Raw genomic sequence first — 14,187 nt, 5'->3', positions numbered from 1 at the left:
GAGAGAGAGAGAGAGAGAGAGAGAGAGAGAGAGAGAGAGAGAGAGAGTGAGTGAGTGAGAGACCAATCAGCTCCCTACATTCACCTCAGTGATCAATTATTAAATCATCTATCTTACATAAGTTTAATTCAGCTTTAATACAGGACTCATGTTAAAATACTCGCAGTATATATGGCTAAACTCTATACTTTGTAATGATGATTTTTTTAATGTATTTTTCTTAGTATACTATAGTGAGTTTCTTAGTGTCTTTTAATGCCTACAGGCTGTAATATCATGAGGCTGCAGCGGTGAAGTGAGTGTACAGCGCCCTCCATCGGTCAACATTTGAAAAACAAGTCTCGTGGCCATTTATACTATTATTCGGTGTTTTAAAATATAAAACAAATATCAATATAACATCTAGATGTTTGATATTGTCGGACACTACATGAAACCCTTAGCTTTTATTATTCTATTTACAATACAGGCGAATGCTCTGGTGTAACTGGTGATGCACTGATATCACATTTATGGTTTATATTAAAAAGGAATGCCATGCACTTTTAGAATGCATGGCAGGGAGTTAAGGTGGTGCCCTGTAGTCATTAGTGGGGTATTTGAATTTAATGTTTTTGTATCGTCTTTGCTCTAAAGGAGGGTTCCTTCCCGTAACCAGAAGGAGAAGTTTGCTATGGGAATCATTACACTCTTTCCTCTCCTTTTCTCCAAAGAGCTATGTATGTTTGTTTTTTTAAAGGATTACTTCCAGAATACACATCGGTTTTACAGGCTAGAGTTTTGGGGGTTTTCTTCAAAACAAAAACACACAAGAAAAATATTCTATATATTAGTTTGATTGACATTGTTATAAAGTAATTAATTCACAATCCCATAACTGCCCTTTCTATAAGATTAATGAGTTGTGCATATATTTTATTTAAACTCTCATCTTTAATTTGGTTGGATGTAAGCCGTTAACAATGCACACACCATTGGCTTGATTATTTTTTTTGCATCTGTGTGTGATCAACAGCTGAATCAAGACATATGGAAAATGAGAAACACAAGGCTTTCAAAAATATTTTTCAAAACTTCAAGAACATCACTAAATCTGGGAAGTGATGAGAAAGATGTAATCAAAGCAGACAGTCTTGTTATTTATAATCCCTTTGACTTACAAAGTGCTTATGGTAAAGATGAGAGCCTTTATATTGTACCATTCATTTATTTTGTAAATGTGCATATGCAGCTAAATTGTGCTTGGAATAAAAATAAAAATGTAACTCGGAATCTGTGAGAATGATATAAACACTGGCATAGTGTTAATGTAACACTATGCGAGTTGAATTCACACTTCAGATTTTGCTGTGTATGGACCTCAAATGAACAACATCTTGCGGCAGTAGCAGCCATACTGTCGAGATCTCTTGTGAAACTTTCTAGCTATCTATTAGACTGCAGTTAGAAGCATGCGTTCCCCTCCAAACTCAGCCTCGTCACTAAAATATACATTACAGTCATTTAGCAGACGCTTTTATCCAAAGCAACACACAATTCAGATTCTATCCATACACCACAGCTACGGGAGCAAATTTGGGGTTAAGTGTCTTGCTCAAGGACACCTCGACAGGCGACTAGCGGAGCCAGAGCCGGGGATCAAACCGCCAACCTTCTGATCAGCCCTGCTCTCCACTGAGCCACAGTCGCCCTAATCTTGTCTGATAATGATAGGTTAACAAGGGTTAGAATTGATCAGAAAACAAAAATCTAAACAAAAAGTGACTCAGACAAACAGTTCATGTGAAATATTTCATTAACAGCTGGATGTTTCTCTTCCTGGTGCTCTTTGGTCATCGTCGTCTTATGACAGCGTGCAGGTGGAGGAATGGGGCGGCTGCTCCAGGATCGATTCACTTTTAAAAAACAAAATGAATGAGCAAAAAGTAATTAAAACTGTAAAAAGCTGCAGAAAATGATATGTGCATTTGTGCAATCTGATGCAAAATAGACAAAACAGGCAAACATTGGGAAACTTTAATGACATGAACCAGACCTGCATTGAGTTTCCTCCAGTTGATCTCGCTGAAGAAGGCGCGCGCCCTGATCTCGTCACATGATCCGTTCTTGAAGCAGAGCCTCTTGTCGACCTCTTTGAACAGCAGACCCTCACAGATGGACCGCGCCTTCTCATTGAACTTCTCTGGATACGTTACTGGATCATTCAGAATCCGCTTCTTCACCACCTTGTTCTCCACCTCGAAACAGCACAAAGAAGAATGAGAGATTCATTTCTTCCTCTCATTTAAAACACAAGTCCAATTCTTCCACCGCTGGTTAAATGAGGGCTTCATTTTTCACTGCAGTGTCAGCATCAGGCCACAAGCGGGCAAAGTTGAGCCATAAAATCCTTTGTTCTTTTAAAAGTTACTGTATGACTATGAACGTCACTGACAGAAAGACTAACAGACTGTGGCGAAAAAGACAGAGAGCCCCAAAAAAAAGTGTTTGAAGCACACAATAAAAGTAAAAACATCTCTACATCTCTAAACGTGGATTGAGGATTGGAAAAACATACACCGAATATTTACCACAGCCAGACCAAGGTCAGAGATACGCACGTTACCTGTGAGAACAAACACACACCTGGGTAATGTCAAGAGCCGTGCACGTCACTGATACCAATGTTGACCTGCAACAATACGTCTCTGACACGTTTACCTGTAGTGGCATGATAACGGAAAGACGTCCTTGTGTTGGAAGTGAGACTCAGGGTGTAACGTTACACAGTGTGTTTACATAGCCTGTGTGTGTGTGTGTGTGTGTGTGTGTGTGTGTGTGTGTGTGTGTGTGTGTGTGTGTGTGTGTGTGTTTTGACCTCAAGAGGACAATAATGAGACATACTTATTAAAATCAAGGTGAGGGACTTCATCACAGTTAATATAAACTAGTATATCTGTGTAAGTGTTTGTGACATTTTTGGAGAATGCCCTTATTCACTTCATTTCTTGAGGGGGCGTTAGCTAGATGATGAGAGGGACACCACTCATCATAACATATGTTAGCATAAAGACAGCGTGGCTCTGTTCAAAACTCCAGGAAATGACAGAGTAAAACCACGTATTAAACAAACAAGATATATAACATGTTAATCAATGAGCTTTTGAGCTGCTGGAAGGTGGATTTTGCCACTTTTGAACAGAGCCACGCTAGCCCCCCCCCCCCCCCTTGTTTCCAGTCTAACGGTCAGCTTCGCTCACGCTCTCCTGGCTACAACTTCATGTTTAACAGACAGACATGGCAGCGGCATCAATCCTCATCAAAACTCGTGGCAAGAAAGTGAATAAGCACATTTCTAAACTGTCAAACTATTGTTTTAATAAAATATTATGTTGGTCCCAAAAAATGACAGTATCCCATGATTTACCGTTGAACCAATATGATGTATAACTGACCTCTAAAACAGGAATCACCAACAGCACAGCCACTAACATACGAGAAAATCTTCAATCTAAATGGCTGCATTTCAGGACCCAACATAAGAGACTTCATCTTTATGAGTACACGAGTGTCTGACCTTGATTATCCAGCAGCACGGTCTCTGGTTTGAGGTCTCTGCAGATGATCCTCTTCTGGTGGAGATGCTCCAGGCCCTGAATGATCTGAGCAGCGTAGTAGCAGGCCCGCGGCTTGTCCAACCCTGGGTTGTCCTCATCCCCGTTATGAATGTGATACCTGGTGGCACAATAGAGAGAGTGTAAGGTGTGTAGACGTTTAAATTCTTTTAATTCTATTCACACTGACATTTAAAACGATCTGTTAATAAAAAAAAAAGAATCATCAGGTAACTGGCACCATAGCAAACCATTTATCACATTTTTAAGACTACATAAAATAACTCAAAGGCCAATTAAATATCAGATTTAAATTCCAATGCATAATCCATATTTTTAAATATAAACTGTTAACAACTGTTAACATTGGGATGCAAGATGTCTCAATTAGATTCTGAGAGGATGAAGCATAAAAGACTGAAATATGCAGATACTGTGGTCAGTATGTCAGTGAGTGAGATCTAACCTCAGGTCTCCTCCGTTCATGATGGTCATGACCAGACACAACTCTGTTTTTGACTGGAAGGCATACGCCAAAGAGACAATGAACCTGCTGTGAACTCGAGCCAGGATCCGCTTTTCCACCATAGCCCGCTTCAGGACGGGAAAGGACAGCAGAAATGAGCACATGTTCACAGTTTTTACAGCTCATAGGACATAGTAACGACACACTAACAGTCCTGTCTGCACATCATTTGTCTTAGTTTGCTGTAAAACGTGTCAGGTTATCAAAGAAACAAGGTGAAGCTATAGCTTAGCTACACTGCATTGAAGTCAGATTCAACTCTTTCTTTCCTTTTCCACACTATTGAAGGTCAATGAGTCGACGTTGTCAAGCTTTAGCATGTGCATTAAAACAGGTGTGACACATGTAGTTTCAGCGCTCTGCCATGTGATGGTGGGAAGCTCTGACATCTGACACTTGAGAGTTGGCTGCACAACAGCTTAGCAACATCCAGTCAAGGAACTCATTTCTAAAGGTATATGTTTGCATTTGAATGCATCGTTTCAGTCAAGTTTCATCAGAATTTACACACAAAAAACATTTCAAAAGATGTTGATATTGAAAATAAGCCACCATTGCATCTAAACAAAGCTTGTTATCCCATATAAAGCGGCCTATACGCAGCTAACCATATAGTATCGGATGTTGTTCACTTTGGTCTAGCAATATTAGCATAAACAATATTGTACAGGGAGTTATATTTTGAACATTTTGTTTAATCTGTCAAGGCATAGTAAGCTAATACATTTTGAGCAGAAGTTATATTTAGATTGTTTCTATGTCGATTGAGCAGATGATTAGGAAATCCACTCCAGAGCTGCTCCATTTATAAATATGTCAGGATTGGCACTTTATAAGGAGATCAACATGCTCTTATGCTGAGGACACTAATCATATAAGCCAAAGGTGTCTAACGTCTTCTGCAAGCCTTCATGTAGTTACTGATTGTTGTTTAGACGGGGGGATTACAACAAGAAACAAACTAGACCTCAACGTATGTTTCTGAACAAACTGCAATGTTTACTAGACGGTAATCCCTTCACTTGTGCAGCTACTGCAGAATTTCCACTCCTGATGAGAAAGAACTTGTCTTCTTACCTCATTGCCTTTTCTCTTCTTCAGCCTCTTCTTGTTGAGCTTTTTGCAGGCGTACAGTTTCCCCGTGGCCTTCATCTGACAGGCAGACACTTCCCCAAAACCCCCTTTCCCCAAAACACGAAAATCCAAAAACCAATCCTCACCCATGGGCTGCATCTCCAACCACTTCCACTGCAGAAACCTTTTCAGATACATACTCTCCAGGAAGAAAGTGTGGGGCGCTTCCTTGAGAAAGCCCATCACATTGTCCATGGTCTCACTGAAAAGCTCATCCCCGGCCTCTTGGTGTTTCTCTTTGACCTTTGTGATGCCGTTTTCTGGCAGGATGGTGGCAGAAATACTTTGCGTCAGGCTCCATGTAGCGGGACAAGATCTTGCTGGCTTTCTTCGATCGATCCTCATCCTCGGCCATGTTGTATTCCTCAATATCCTTCCACAGGCGGCAGGGGCCTTTATAGTCTTTGTTGGAGTCCAGGAACTCCTGGAAGAGACGTTTGCCGATGGGCTGCTCCACACAGACTGTGTGGAAGCCCAGATCTAAAGTCTCCCGCAGGCCTGCACACACTGTGATGTGAGGCAGCTTCAGGCGGGAGTGGTACTTCCTGCCTCGGTTGGATGCAGGGTTGGCAGTGCCATCAAAGCTCCCGCGGGCTGAGATGTAGGCAGAGTTGGCCACCACTGTCGTCAGGCCACCGATATCCATGGCGACGCAGTTGAAAAGTGAGGAGGAGGGACGGAGAAATGTGCGAGGCGCAGCAAAAAGCTACAGAGAAAAGATGCAGGAGTGGAGGTGACCAGATGGCACAAAGAAGAGGAAAGCAGCTGAGAAGCAGATGATGTATGATTGATTCCCAGATAAGAACGAGATGTGGTGCGGATTCTGAACTCTTCAGAAGCAGAGGATATCGTACATCCCACCGCTTGCTCGCTGCAGAGAGCCTCAGAGAGCTCAGTGTTTCCCTCAGTCATTAAACCTGAGAGTCTCTTTCACACACATGCAGACACAGACATGTGGATCTACCTGACTCATCACCTTTCCCCAAAGGGATTTATACACTCTGTAACACTGTAATGCTTTATCCTGCACAAACTCACGTGCACCCTGTAGAGGAAGAGAGGGCAACAGAGGGTGAAAACAAAGACTCGGGAAACGTGATGGAGAGGAGAGACAGAAAGGAGGAGGAGGGCTGAATGTGGTTGTGCATGTAGTGGGCTGGTAATGACAGGAATGCAATGCAGCGAAGCTGAGAGAGAGAGACAGAGAGTGGCACAGAGATAAACAAAAGTAGCCTCGGCTATAATAATACGTCTGCACAGTTCTGGTTTTGTACTCTTTTGGTCTTACTTTGTCTATTTGAACTTTATCTCTCTCTATTCCCTATTACTGGAGAGAAACACCCATCCAGTCTAAAAACCTGCAAGGATTCCTCTAATAATTGCTAGCAATAGCATTTTGCTCAAAGTATCTTTTAAGTCAGAGCTGCTAGCATGGCTGCAGACTTTTAGTCTTGGTTTGTGTTTGTGTCATGGGGCATATTGGTTTAGAGGGGACATCCATGGCCATACAAAAAGATACAGAGAGTTCTATCAATGGTGTATATATAAATGTCATTCTGTGACAAAGACATATGATACGGATTACGGGTGCTGTGCTTTGTCATCCATCTCTCTACTGACATGTCCTCTCAGCTTTCTGTTGCTTGCAATATGATAAAGGTAAAAATGTAACAAATGTAAAAGGGTCCTACTGGTGAGACAGTCATTTAATCAATGTAGTCGATGGAAATCAATTACTGGTAATAATTTATGTTGTGTTACAAGCAGCAAGTTCTACTGCCATGCTAGCACCTCCGTGGAGTTGTGCTTTAGCACACCGTTTCGTTGACCTAAATGCTGATGTCAGCATGCTAACATAGTCACAATAACAATGCTAATATTAATTTGAGGATTTGCTATTTTTTTTTGCATTGAATAGCTTCAAATTGAATAGACAAGCAATTTGAAGATGTCACCTTTGGCTCTGGGAACTTGTGATGGGCATTTCTTTTAGCATTTTGAACTAATCTATAACAACATTGTTACAGTATCCTGTCCCTTTAAAATGTCCTCCTTTATAACTTTAGGAAAAATCCAATGTTTAAACCCCAGAGTGGCTCTTTGGCGGGTCCAGAATCAATGAGAGGCAGACTTTGGTTTTATGTTTCAGTTTGGTTTAAATCTGAGCAAATCACATGCAGTCGTTCACCTTGACTGTTGTCATTAGTAACCCATGTGGTTCAAGGTGATACTCAGGTCCCTCTGAGGAGGGAAGGTTATGTTGCTGAAGAAGGAAGTTCACCTGTTTCTACTTTGTCCCCCCTCAGCCTCCGTACTGCCAGCATGCCCACCTTATCTTGGCCTTATAAATAGTGAATACGAGATAACGCTTTCATCACACTCTGGAGCGACGTCCAGGGAGTTTTAGCTGAAATTACTGTAAAAGGAGAATGAGACAGGGGCCACAGAAGACATAAGCACACGCCTGAAAGTGCCTCAAAATCTTTGGGGAGCGACAGGAAGGAGAGTGGAGAAAGAAGTATCACCGTTTGAATCTCACTGTCAGTGAGGGAGAGAGGAAGAGAAGTGAAAGTTAAAGTTGAGTGAAGGGAAGAAAAGGTCTGCTCATCATGGCCGCCTTGAAGGAGAAGAGGAGTTGTGGGCAGCGATGTGAAGACTTTGGTCGTTTTGTCTGGAACTCCGACGAAGGGAAGTTTATGGGGAGAACACCAGAGAAATGGGGTAATTATAACTTCATTAACTTCTCTTGTGCAACATTAAATAATATAATACAGTGCAGTGGCTCTGTATTAAATACGAGACTGCACGTATCATTTATAAGACTGTAGTTTGTAGCACTGCTAAGTGCCATTCATTCACTGCTGGTGAGGGTCTACTTATCTCTTTGCTATATTGCATCCTTTTGAATTGGTGACCAATGCTACCAAACATTTAGGCAACATCTATTTCACCAGCAATGACTGAAAAATGCTTTACTATGGGCTACTTGTTTTTGACTAACAACACTTTAAGCAGCAGAAGGACCTTTGAATTAAATTAACATGTTTTAAATGAGTTAAAGTTCTTCAGTGAAGCAGTCGCTGGCAATGCAGGCTTCCTCCAACAATTAAACAAACAAATATGTATTTTTAAAAGATAAATCATGTCAGTTTTTAAGACATAAAATAGTGCAGCATGGTATGTAGTTAAATCTATGTGCTTTACATTTTATAAGCTCTTCATATGTTTTTGTGAATATAATTTAAACCTGCAAAGCAAATGTGCTTTTATGTTACATCCCACCACTCCATGTGAGCATTGTGATGTAAATGATGCACCACATGCAACGCTGTGTGTGCGTGTGTGTGCGTGTATGTGTGTGTGTGTGTTTGTGTGTGTGTGTGCGTGTATGTGTGTGTGTGTGAGAGAGAGTGTACTACAGTAAAAGATAAACACCCATCATGAACTTGTACAAACCATTCAGTGTGACTTTTCCTGTCCTTTTAATATCACCACAGTGTGTATGTTTGCAGCTTGTGGACAGAGAGAGATAAGCTTGCTGTTGTGATAAGCTCCCCCCCTCCCCCCCCTCCCCACCCTCCGTTTGATCTTACAATCAGAGTAAATTGAGCTCATATTGACAGAGGACACTTTGACCTCTGCAAAGGTGGACATACATTTTTCTCCGTCTCTACTTTACTGTACACACTGAGCTTTAAAAAGAGCATCAGACTGAGGGGCCATAAACATGTAATGTTGACTGTGTGTGTTAATAAATAAAAAAACTCTCGTTCACAGTGTACATCAGTCTGTATTATGTTGCCTTCTACGTGGTGATGACGGGCCTCTTTTCTCTGGCCATCTGGACGCTCATGTACACTTTGGATCCGTACGCCCCGGACTACCAAGACCGGTTAAATTCTCCGGGTAACACAACAACAACAACAACAACAACAACAACAACAACAACGTGAGTTAAGACAATGACGACCTCAGTTAACCAGCTGTTTTTTTGCCTCTCTGTTCAGGGGTCATGGTGTGGCCGAACACTTACGGGGAGGAAATTGTTGAAATCAACTACAACACATCAGACAAGGCCAGCTGGATGAAGATGACCAACATCCTTAATGAGTTCCTGGAGCGTTAGTATTTACTTACTCTACCCTGATGGACAGACACTTTAATGTTTAACACAAGAAAAGACATCTATTTGTCTGTCTTTCTGTCTTTCTCTGTCAGTCTACAATGACACCAAGCAGCTTGAATGTAACAACTATAACTGTACAAAGGGAAAGTACTTCATCCAGGACACCTTCTCTGCCCCTCACCACACCAAGTGGGCATGCCCCTTCATGCAGAGCATGCTGGGAGCCTGTTCAGGATTTGAGGACCCGACCTTTGGCTACAACTGCTCCATGCCTTGTGTCGTCATTAAGATGAACAGGGTAGGTTTAATTCATAAATAACCTTCTAATATCAGATTAAATAGTAATGACTAAAGTCAAATGTTCTGTTTTGTCTCTGCAGATCATCAACTTTTTGCCCACTAACAACACTGACCATGTCCCTTATGTCAACTGCACTGTACTGGTGAGCAACAACTGCATATACCGACTTTAACAGCATGCATTAAAGAAAATGTGTCTGAAGTTCTACATGTTATTTTCAGGGAGTACTCCAGTGATTTAGACTTGCACTTCTATAAAGTTGGAGGGCTTCCCGAGAGACAAGTTAAAGAATCATAATTGATGCACCAGTGGCTGAGATATGCAAGTTTTATGAATTTTGAGCCAGTAGCTTTTTCTGAAATCCTGCTGACAAACAAAACAAAACAAAACATAACCTCCTTGGTGGAGGTAATTATACAACTGTTCTCTCAGGCTGAGTAAACTGATCTTCCTTAGTAAAATTGGTGCCCCATTAAATATAATGGAATTCTGTGTCTATGTGCGTGTGCGTGTTTAGGAAGGACAAAACAATGTGGACAAAATCGAGTATTTCCCTGAATGTGCAAGTATGGATTTATCTTACTTCCCTTACTACGGAAAACTGGCACAGGTGAGCGAGAATCAAGATCTGTTTATGTCCTTAAAAATGTGCTCTTTAAAAGTAAACCTGAATCACCAACCAGGCAGTGGTCCCATGTACTAAACTCATTGTGTGTCACCTGGTTTGTGGTAAATATAGTGTGCATATATCTAGATAAACGTGTTTAACTGAATTACCACAAACAGCGGGTCAATAGAGGCCCACAGCTCATTTTCACCAACTGTAAAATTCAAGGCACTTTTGATTTACTACCAGGTAATCAAACATACGTTAATGCATTCATGTTGAATGTTTTTGAGTCGCATCAAGCACCAAAATGTTCGAGTTATTCATATTAACTTTGGGAATTAAACAAAATGTTCGACATATTGAAAAATATGCTGAGTTAGATGAAAACATGTCTCAAGTCTGTACGGTGAACATGTGTTGGAACCCAGCAGGAGGTGAGTTCAGCTTAGCAAAGACTGGAAACAAGGAGAAACAGCTGGCCTGGCTCTGTCCAAAGGTTAAGGTCAAAATGACAATTTGCAGTGACTTCCTGCAGTCTCCGCTGCTTGCTTGGCAACCAAATTGTGACAACAAATCCTGAAACCACACATTGTCATTGTTACTCTTCAGTTTTTACACAGATTAAACACATGCCATGATAATTTGGGAGATTTAAAGGTGCTGGTAGAAGGAAAGGCTAGCTGCTTCCCCCTGTTTGCAGTCGTAATGCTAAACTAACAAGATTCTAACATCAACTTGTGGTATCAATCTTCTCACGTAACTCTCCGCAAGGAAGTGAAAAAGTGTATTTCCCAAAATGTCAAGTCATTCTTCTTAAACACAAAAACCAAACAAATTTCAACAATCTCTGCTTGGCCTCCTTCCTCCTTTTCTTCAGCCTACTTACGTCAACCCGCTGGTGGCCGTTCGGTTCAGGCTGGTCGGAGAGAAGCAAGCCAAGATCCAGTGCAGAGTGGTCTCCAAAAAGATCAGCTATGAAAACTTCTACGACCCCTACGAGGGAAAAGTCATCTTCCAACTCAAAGCAGTGAAATGAGAAGATACTCTGATATCCCATGATCACGTAACAACGAACCTTTCAGTGTCAGAGAGCAGGTGACTACAGATCCATAGTGACTGTTATTTAACAACCTTGGAACCACTTGTATTCAACAGTTTAGGCCCACTTGTAAATGTCTGTGTGGTGCGTTAATGAACATGATTTGTCATGCTTTGCTATTTGATTCATGACCTTCTTTGTCATCTGATTTTTTTACCCATGACATAAAAAATGAAATCTATAAATCTATGTGTTGTTATGTAACCCGACGCACGCTAACAAACTCCAGCATCTGTCTGCACGTGTCTCTCTCTCACAACAATCTGAGGACGTCAAAGGGAAACTACTAGATTCTTGAGGTGGATTTGGGATTTAAAAACAACAACACTGCAGAAAATATTGACAAATGTAGCTAATGCAGATTAAAAACCTCAAGTTCTGTTTGGTCTCATCTGGCAGAGTTGCCTGCTTGTAGTTTAGGGATGATTAGTCTTTGTAGTGGAATAAGTCTTCAGATCCTTTACTTAAGTAAAAGTACTAACAACACACTGAGAAAATACTTCACTACAAATAAAGTCCTGCATTCAAAACTTTACTTAAGTAAAAATATGTAAGTATTATCAGCTAAATTTAGTTAAGTATCAAAAGTAAAAATACTCACTTATACTTTTTAAATATTTAGTTAAAGGACGGGAATAATTTTCTCATCACATAAAGGACCACTTCATCCTTCAGTCCAATCCAATCAAAAACATTCTAAATCTCGAGATACGTGGTTTTCACTGGACAAAAAGTGTATTGAAAATAGAAATCCGAAAAGTAACTAAAGCTGTCAGACAAATCTATTGAAGTAAAAGATTTTTTATTGAAGAAGTGTTGACACATGCGCCATAAACTATATTTTGTGGTGTTCTCAATTTTTAATTCTACCCTTGTATTGTTACAACTCACCTCGGGGTGTTTTAAAACTTACATCGGTAGTGGGGCAGGGTGTAAATGTTGCATATTTGGAGGTGCATATTTGGAGAAGTCAGAAATATTGCTATTTGTAGTAGACAAATAAAGGTACTTTGTGTCAAAATTTTAGAACTCTAACAGAAGAATTCAGCGAGTTATAGGTGCTTGGACAAAAAGTGTTACAATCGTCCCCGGTCTCCCGTACATCTGTGTTGATACTGTAATCAATAAGTGTTCAGGATACTGTACCTGTATGCTATTTTGGAAGCAAAACTGGATCAGTGATTTGTCAATGAAGCTGTCAACAAAATAGCCATCTACTTTCAGCTTTCACCATTCTCATCCTCACTGGTGTGCAGAAACTTTTGCATTATTGCAAGGTGGGTATTCTCAGTACCGTCTAACCTGATTTTTGGGGGACATCCATTGTTTTCTGTCACAGCATCTATGAAGTAACCTGCGATAATACAAGGGCCATTGTTGGTTTTGTATGTTTCTAGCCATATCATTTTTCTCGAGAAGCCATCTATGCAACCACTGATGCATATTCCATAAGGCTTTAATTTGTCGTACCCATGTGCCATACATAGTTTGGCCCACGGTTGACATACATACGCCGTCTTAAACGGTTGCGGGCACGCAGGTCTACCCCATTCACGTCCATCAGTCGCAATAATTGACGCACAGTTTCTCTGTCGGTAATTATCCCGGCCATCCCACATTTCTAGTGCATCCATCTGTAGCCGTGCTGTTTGCCAGATGTTTGTAGCTGTTGGTGAATGAAGGATGCTACCTCAGCTTCATCTGTCTTAATTCGTCTCCACCAAAGTTGGTTATTTTGTAGCTTTCTCTGTAGGGTCCGGAGGCTGAGTTTGATATCATGTGATTCCTCCAAAACAACTAAAATTTCACTAATTTCACCTAAAGTAGTCTTCAATGATGGTATCCATTTGGATCTGCTAAGCTTCGTCTCATCCACTTGCTTCTGTTGCTTTGGCGCATGTGAGGTAGAGATACTATATGAGATAGTAAGTCATAATTATGAGATACTATCTCATTATTATGAGATGGTATCTCATAATAATGACATGGTATGTCATAAATATGAGATAGAAAGTCATAATTATTACTTCTACTACTACTTCTAATGCTACTAATACTTCTACTACTAATAATACTTCTACTACCACTACAACAAATGCTATTACTACTAATACTGCTATTACTGTTACCACCAATATTACTATTGCTACCAATTAGAACGACTACCACTAGTACTACTACTACTGATGTTATTACTGCTACTTCAAATACTACTATTACTGCAACTACTACTACTCCTAAAACTACTACAACTAATACTACTACAAATGCTATTACTACTTCTACTACTACTGTTATTTCAACTACTACTACGACCACTACTACAGCTATTACTATGACTATGACTACTGTCACAACCTGGCTCAAAGGCTGGAACATAAGGGAGACAGGACGAGTTAAAAGTAATAAATAGACATTTATTTAAAGTACAAATAACCAAACAATCAAAACAAAGCAGCAGCCATGTCAGCCAAGAAGATGCAGCAAAGAAGAGGAGACCAGCCAAAGAAGAGGGGGAACCTTTATAGCTGGGACCAAACCAGGCTCAGGTGTCGCTCATCAGTGGCCGATTAACATCCTGAAAGACAAACAGACAGCAAACAGGACACAGACCACAAGTGGAAGGGAGGGGTCATCACACTACTACTACTGCTACTACTGCTGCTACTACCAATATTATTACTACTACTACTTCTACTTATTCTAATGCTACTAATACTTTTACTACTAATAATATTTATAGTACCACTTCTACTACTACTACTACAACTGCTGTTACTACTACTATTACTGCAACT

General features: G+C 40.6%; 2 protein-coding genes across 2 annotated transcripts; one reads left to right on the top strand and one right to left on the bottom strand.

Annotated features, from left to right (window-relative positions):
- Positions 1-1,671: 1,671 nt before the first annotated feature.
- Positions 1,672-5,899, bottom strand: grk1a (G protein-coupled receptor kinase 1 a). Its single transcript, XM_031846479.1, is given in 7 exon segments — positions 1,672-1,895; positions 2,036-2,409; positions 2,560-2,605; positions 3,557-3,714; positions 4,060-4,187; positions 5,197-5,526; positions 5,528-5,899. Coding segments are annotated over 7 exon segments (1,554 nt in total). The 3' UTR covers positions 1,672-1,749.
- A 1,746-nt stretch (positions 5,900-7,645) lies between these two features.
- On the top strand, positions 7,646-11,574 carry LOC116383107 (potassium-transporting ATPase subunit beta). The gene is made up of 7 exons (XM_031846686.1): positions 7,646-7,974; positions 9,031-9,159; positions 9,261-9,374; positions 9,472-9,677; positions 9,760-9,822; positions 10,198-10,290; positions 11,168-11,574. Exons 1-7 carry the CDS (start codon positions 7,863-7,865, stop codon positions 11,324-11,326), a joined length of 876 nt encoding a protein of 291 aa, XP_031702546.1. The 5' UTR covers positions 7,646-7,862; the 3' UTR covers positions 11,327-11,574.
- Positions 11,575-14,187: the final 2,613 nt, after the last annotated feature.

Source organism: Anarrhichthys ocellatus, unplaced genomic scaffold (genome assembly GCF_004355925.1).
Source record: "Anarrhichthys ocellatus isolate YVR2014 unplaced genomic scaffold, GSC_Weel_1.0 scaffold6, whole genome shotgun sequence".
NCBI lineage: Eukaryota > Metazoa > Chordata > Actinopteri > Perciformes > Anarhichadidae > Anarrhichthys > Anarrhichthys ocellatus.
The sequence above is the reverse complement of the archived record's forward strand: the minus strand, read 5'-3'. Positions and strand labels throughout refer to the sequence as shown.

What these genes read in the sequence shown, in the direction of transcription:
- LOC116383107 (XM_031846686.1), top strand. Translation starts at nt 7,863, where the DNA reads ATGGCCGCCTTGAAGGAGAAGAGGAGTTGTGGGCAGCGATGTGAAGAC. An exon ending in CCTTAATGAGTTCCTGGAGC is followed by an intron (nt 9,375 to 9,471) that starts GTTAGTATTTAC and finishes TTTCTCTGTCAG; the next exon opens with TCTACAATGACACCAAGCAG. An exon ending in TCGTCATTAAGATGAACAGG is followed by an intron (nt 9,678 to 9,759) that starts GTAGGTTTAATT and finishes TTGTCTCTGCAG; the next exon opens with ATCATCAACTTTTTGCCCAC.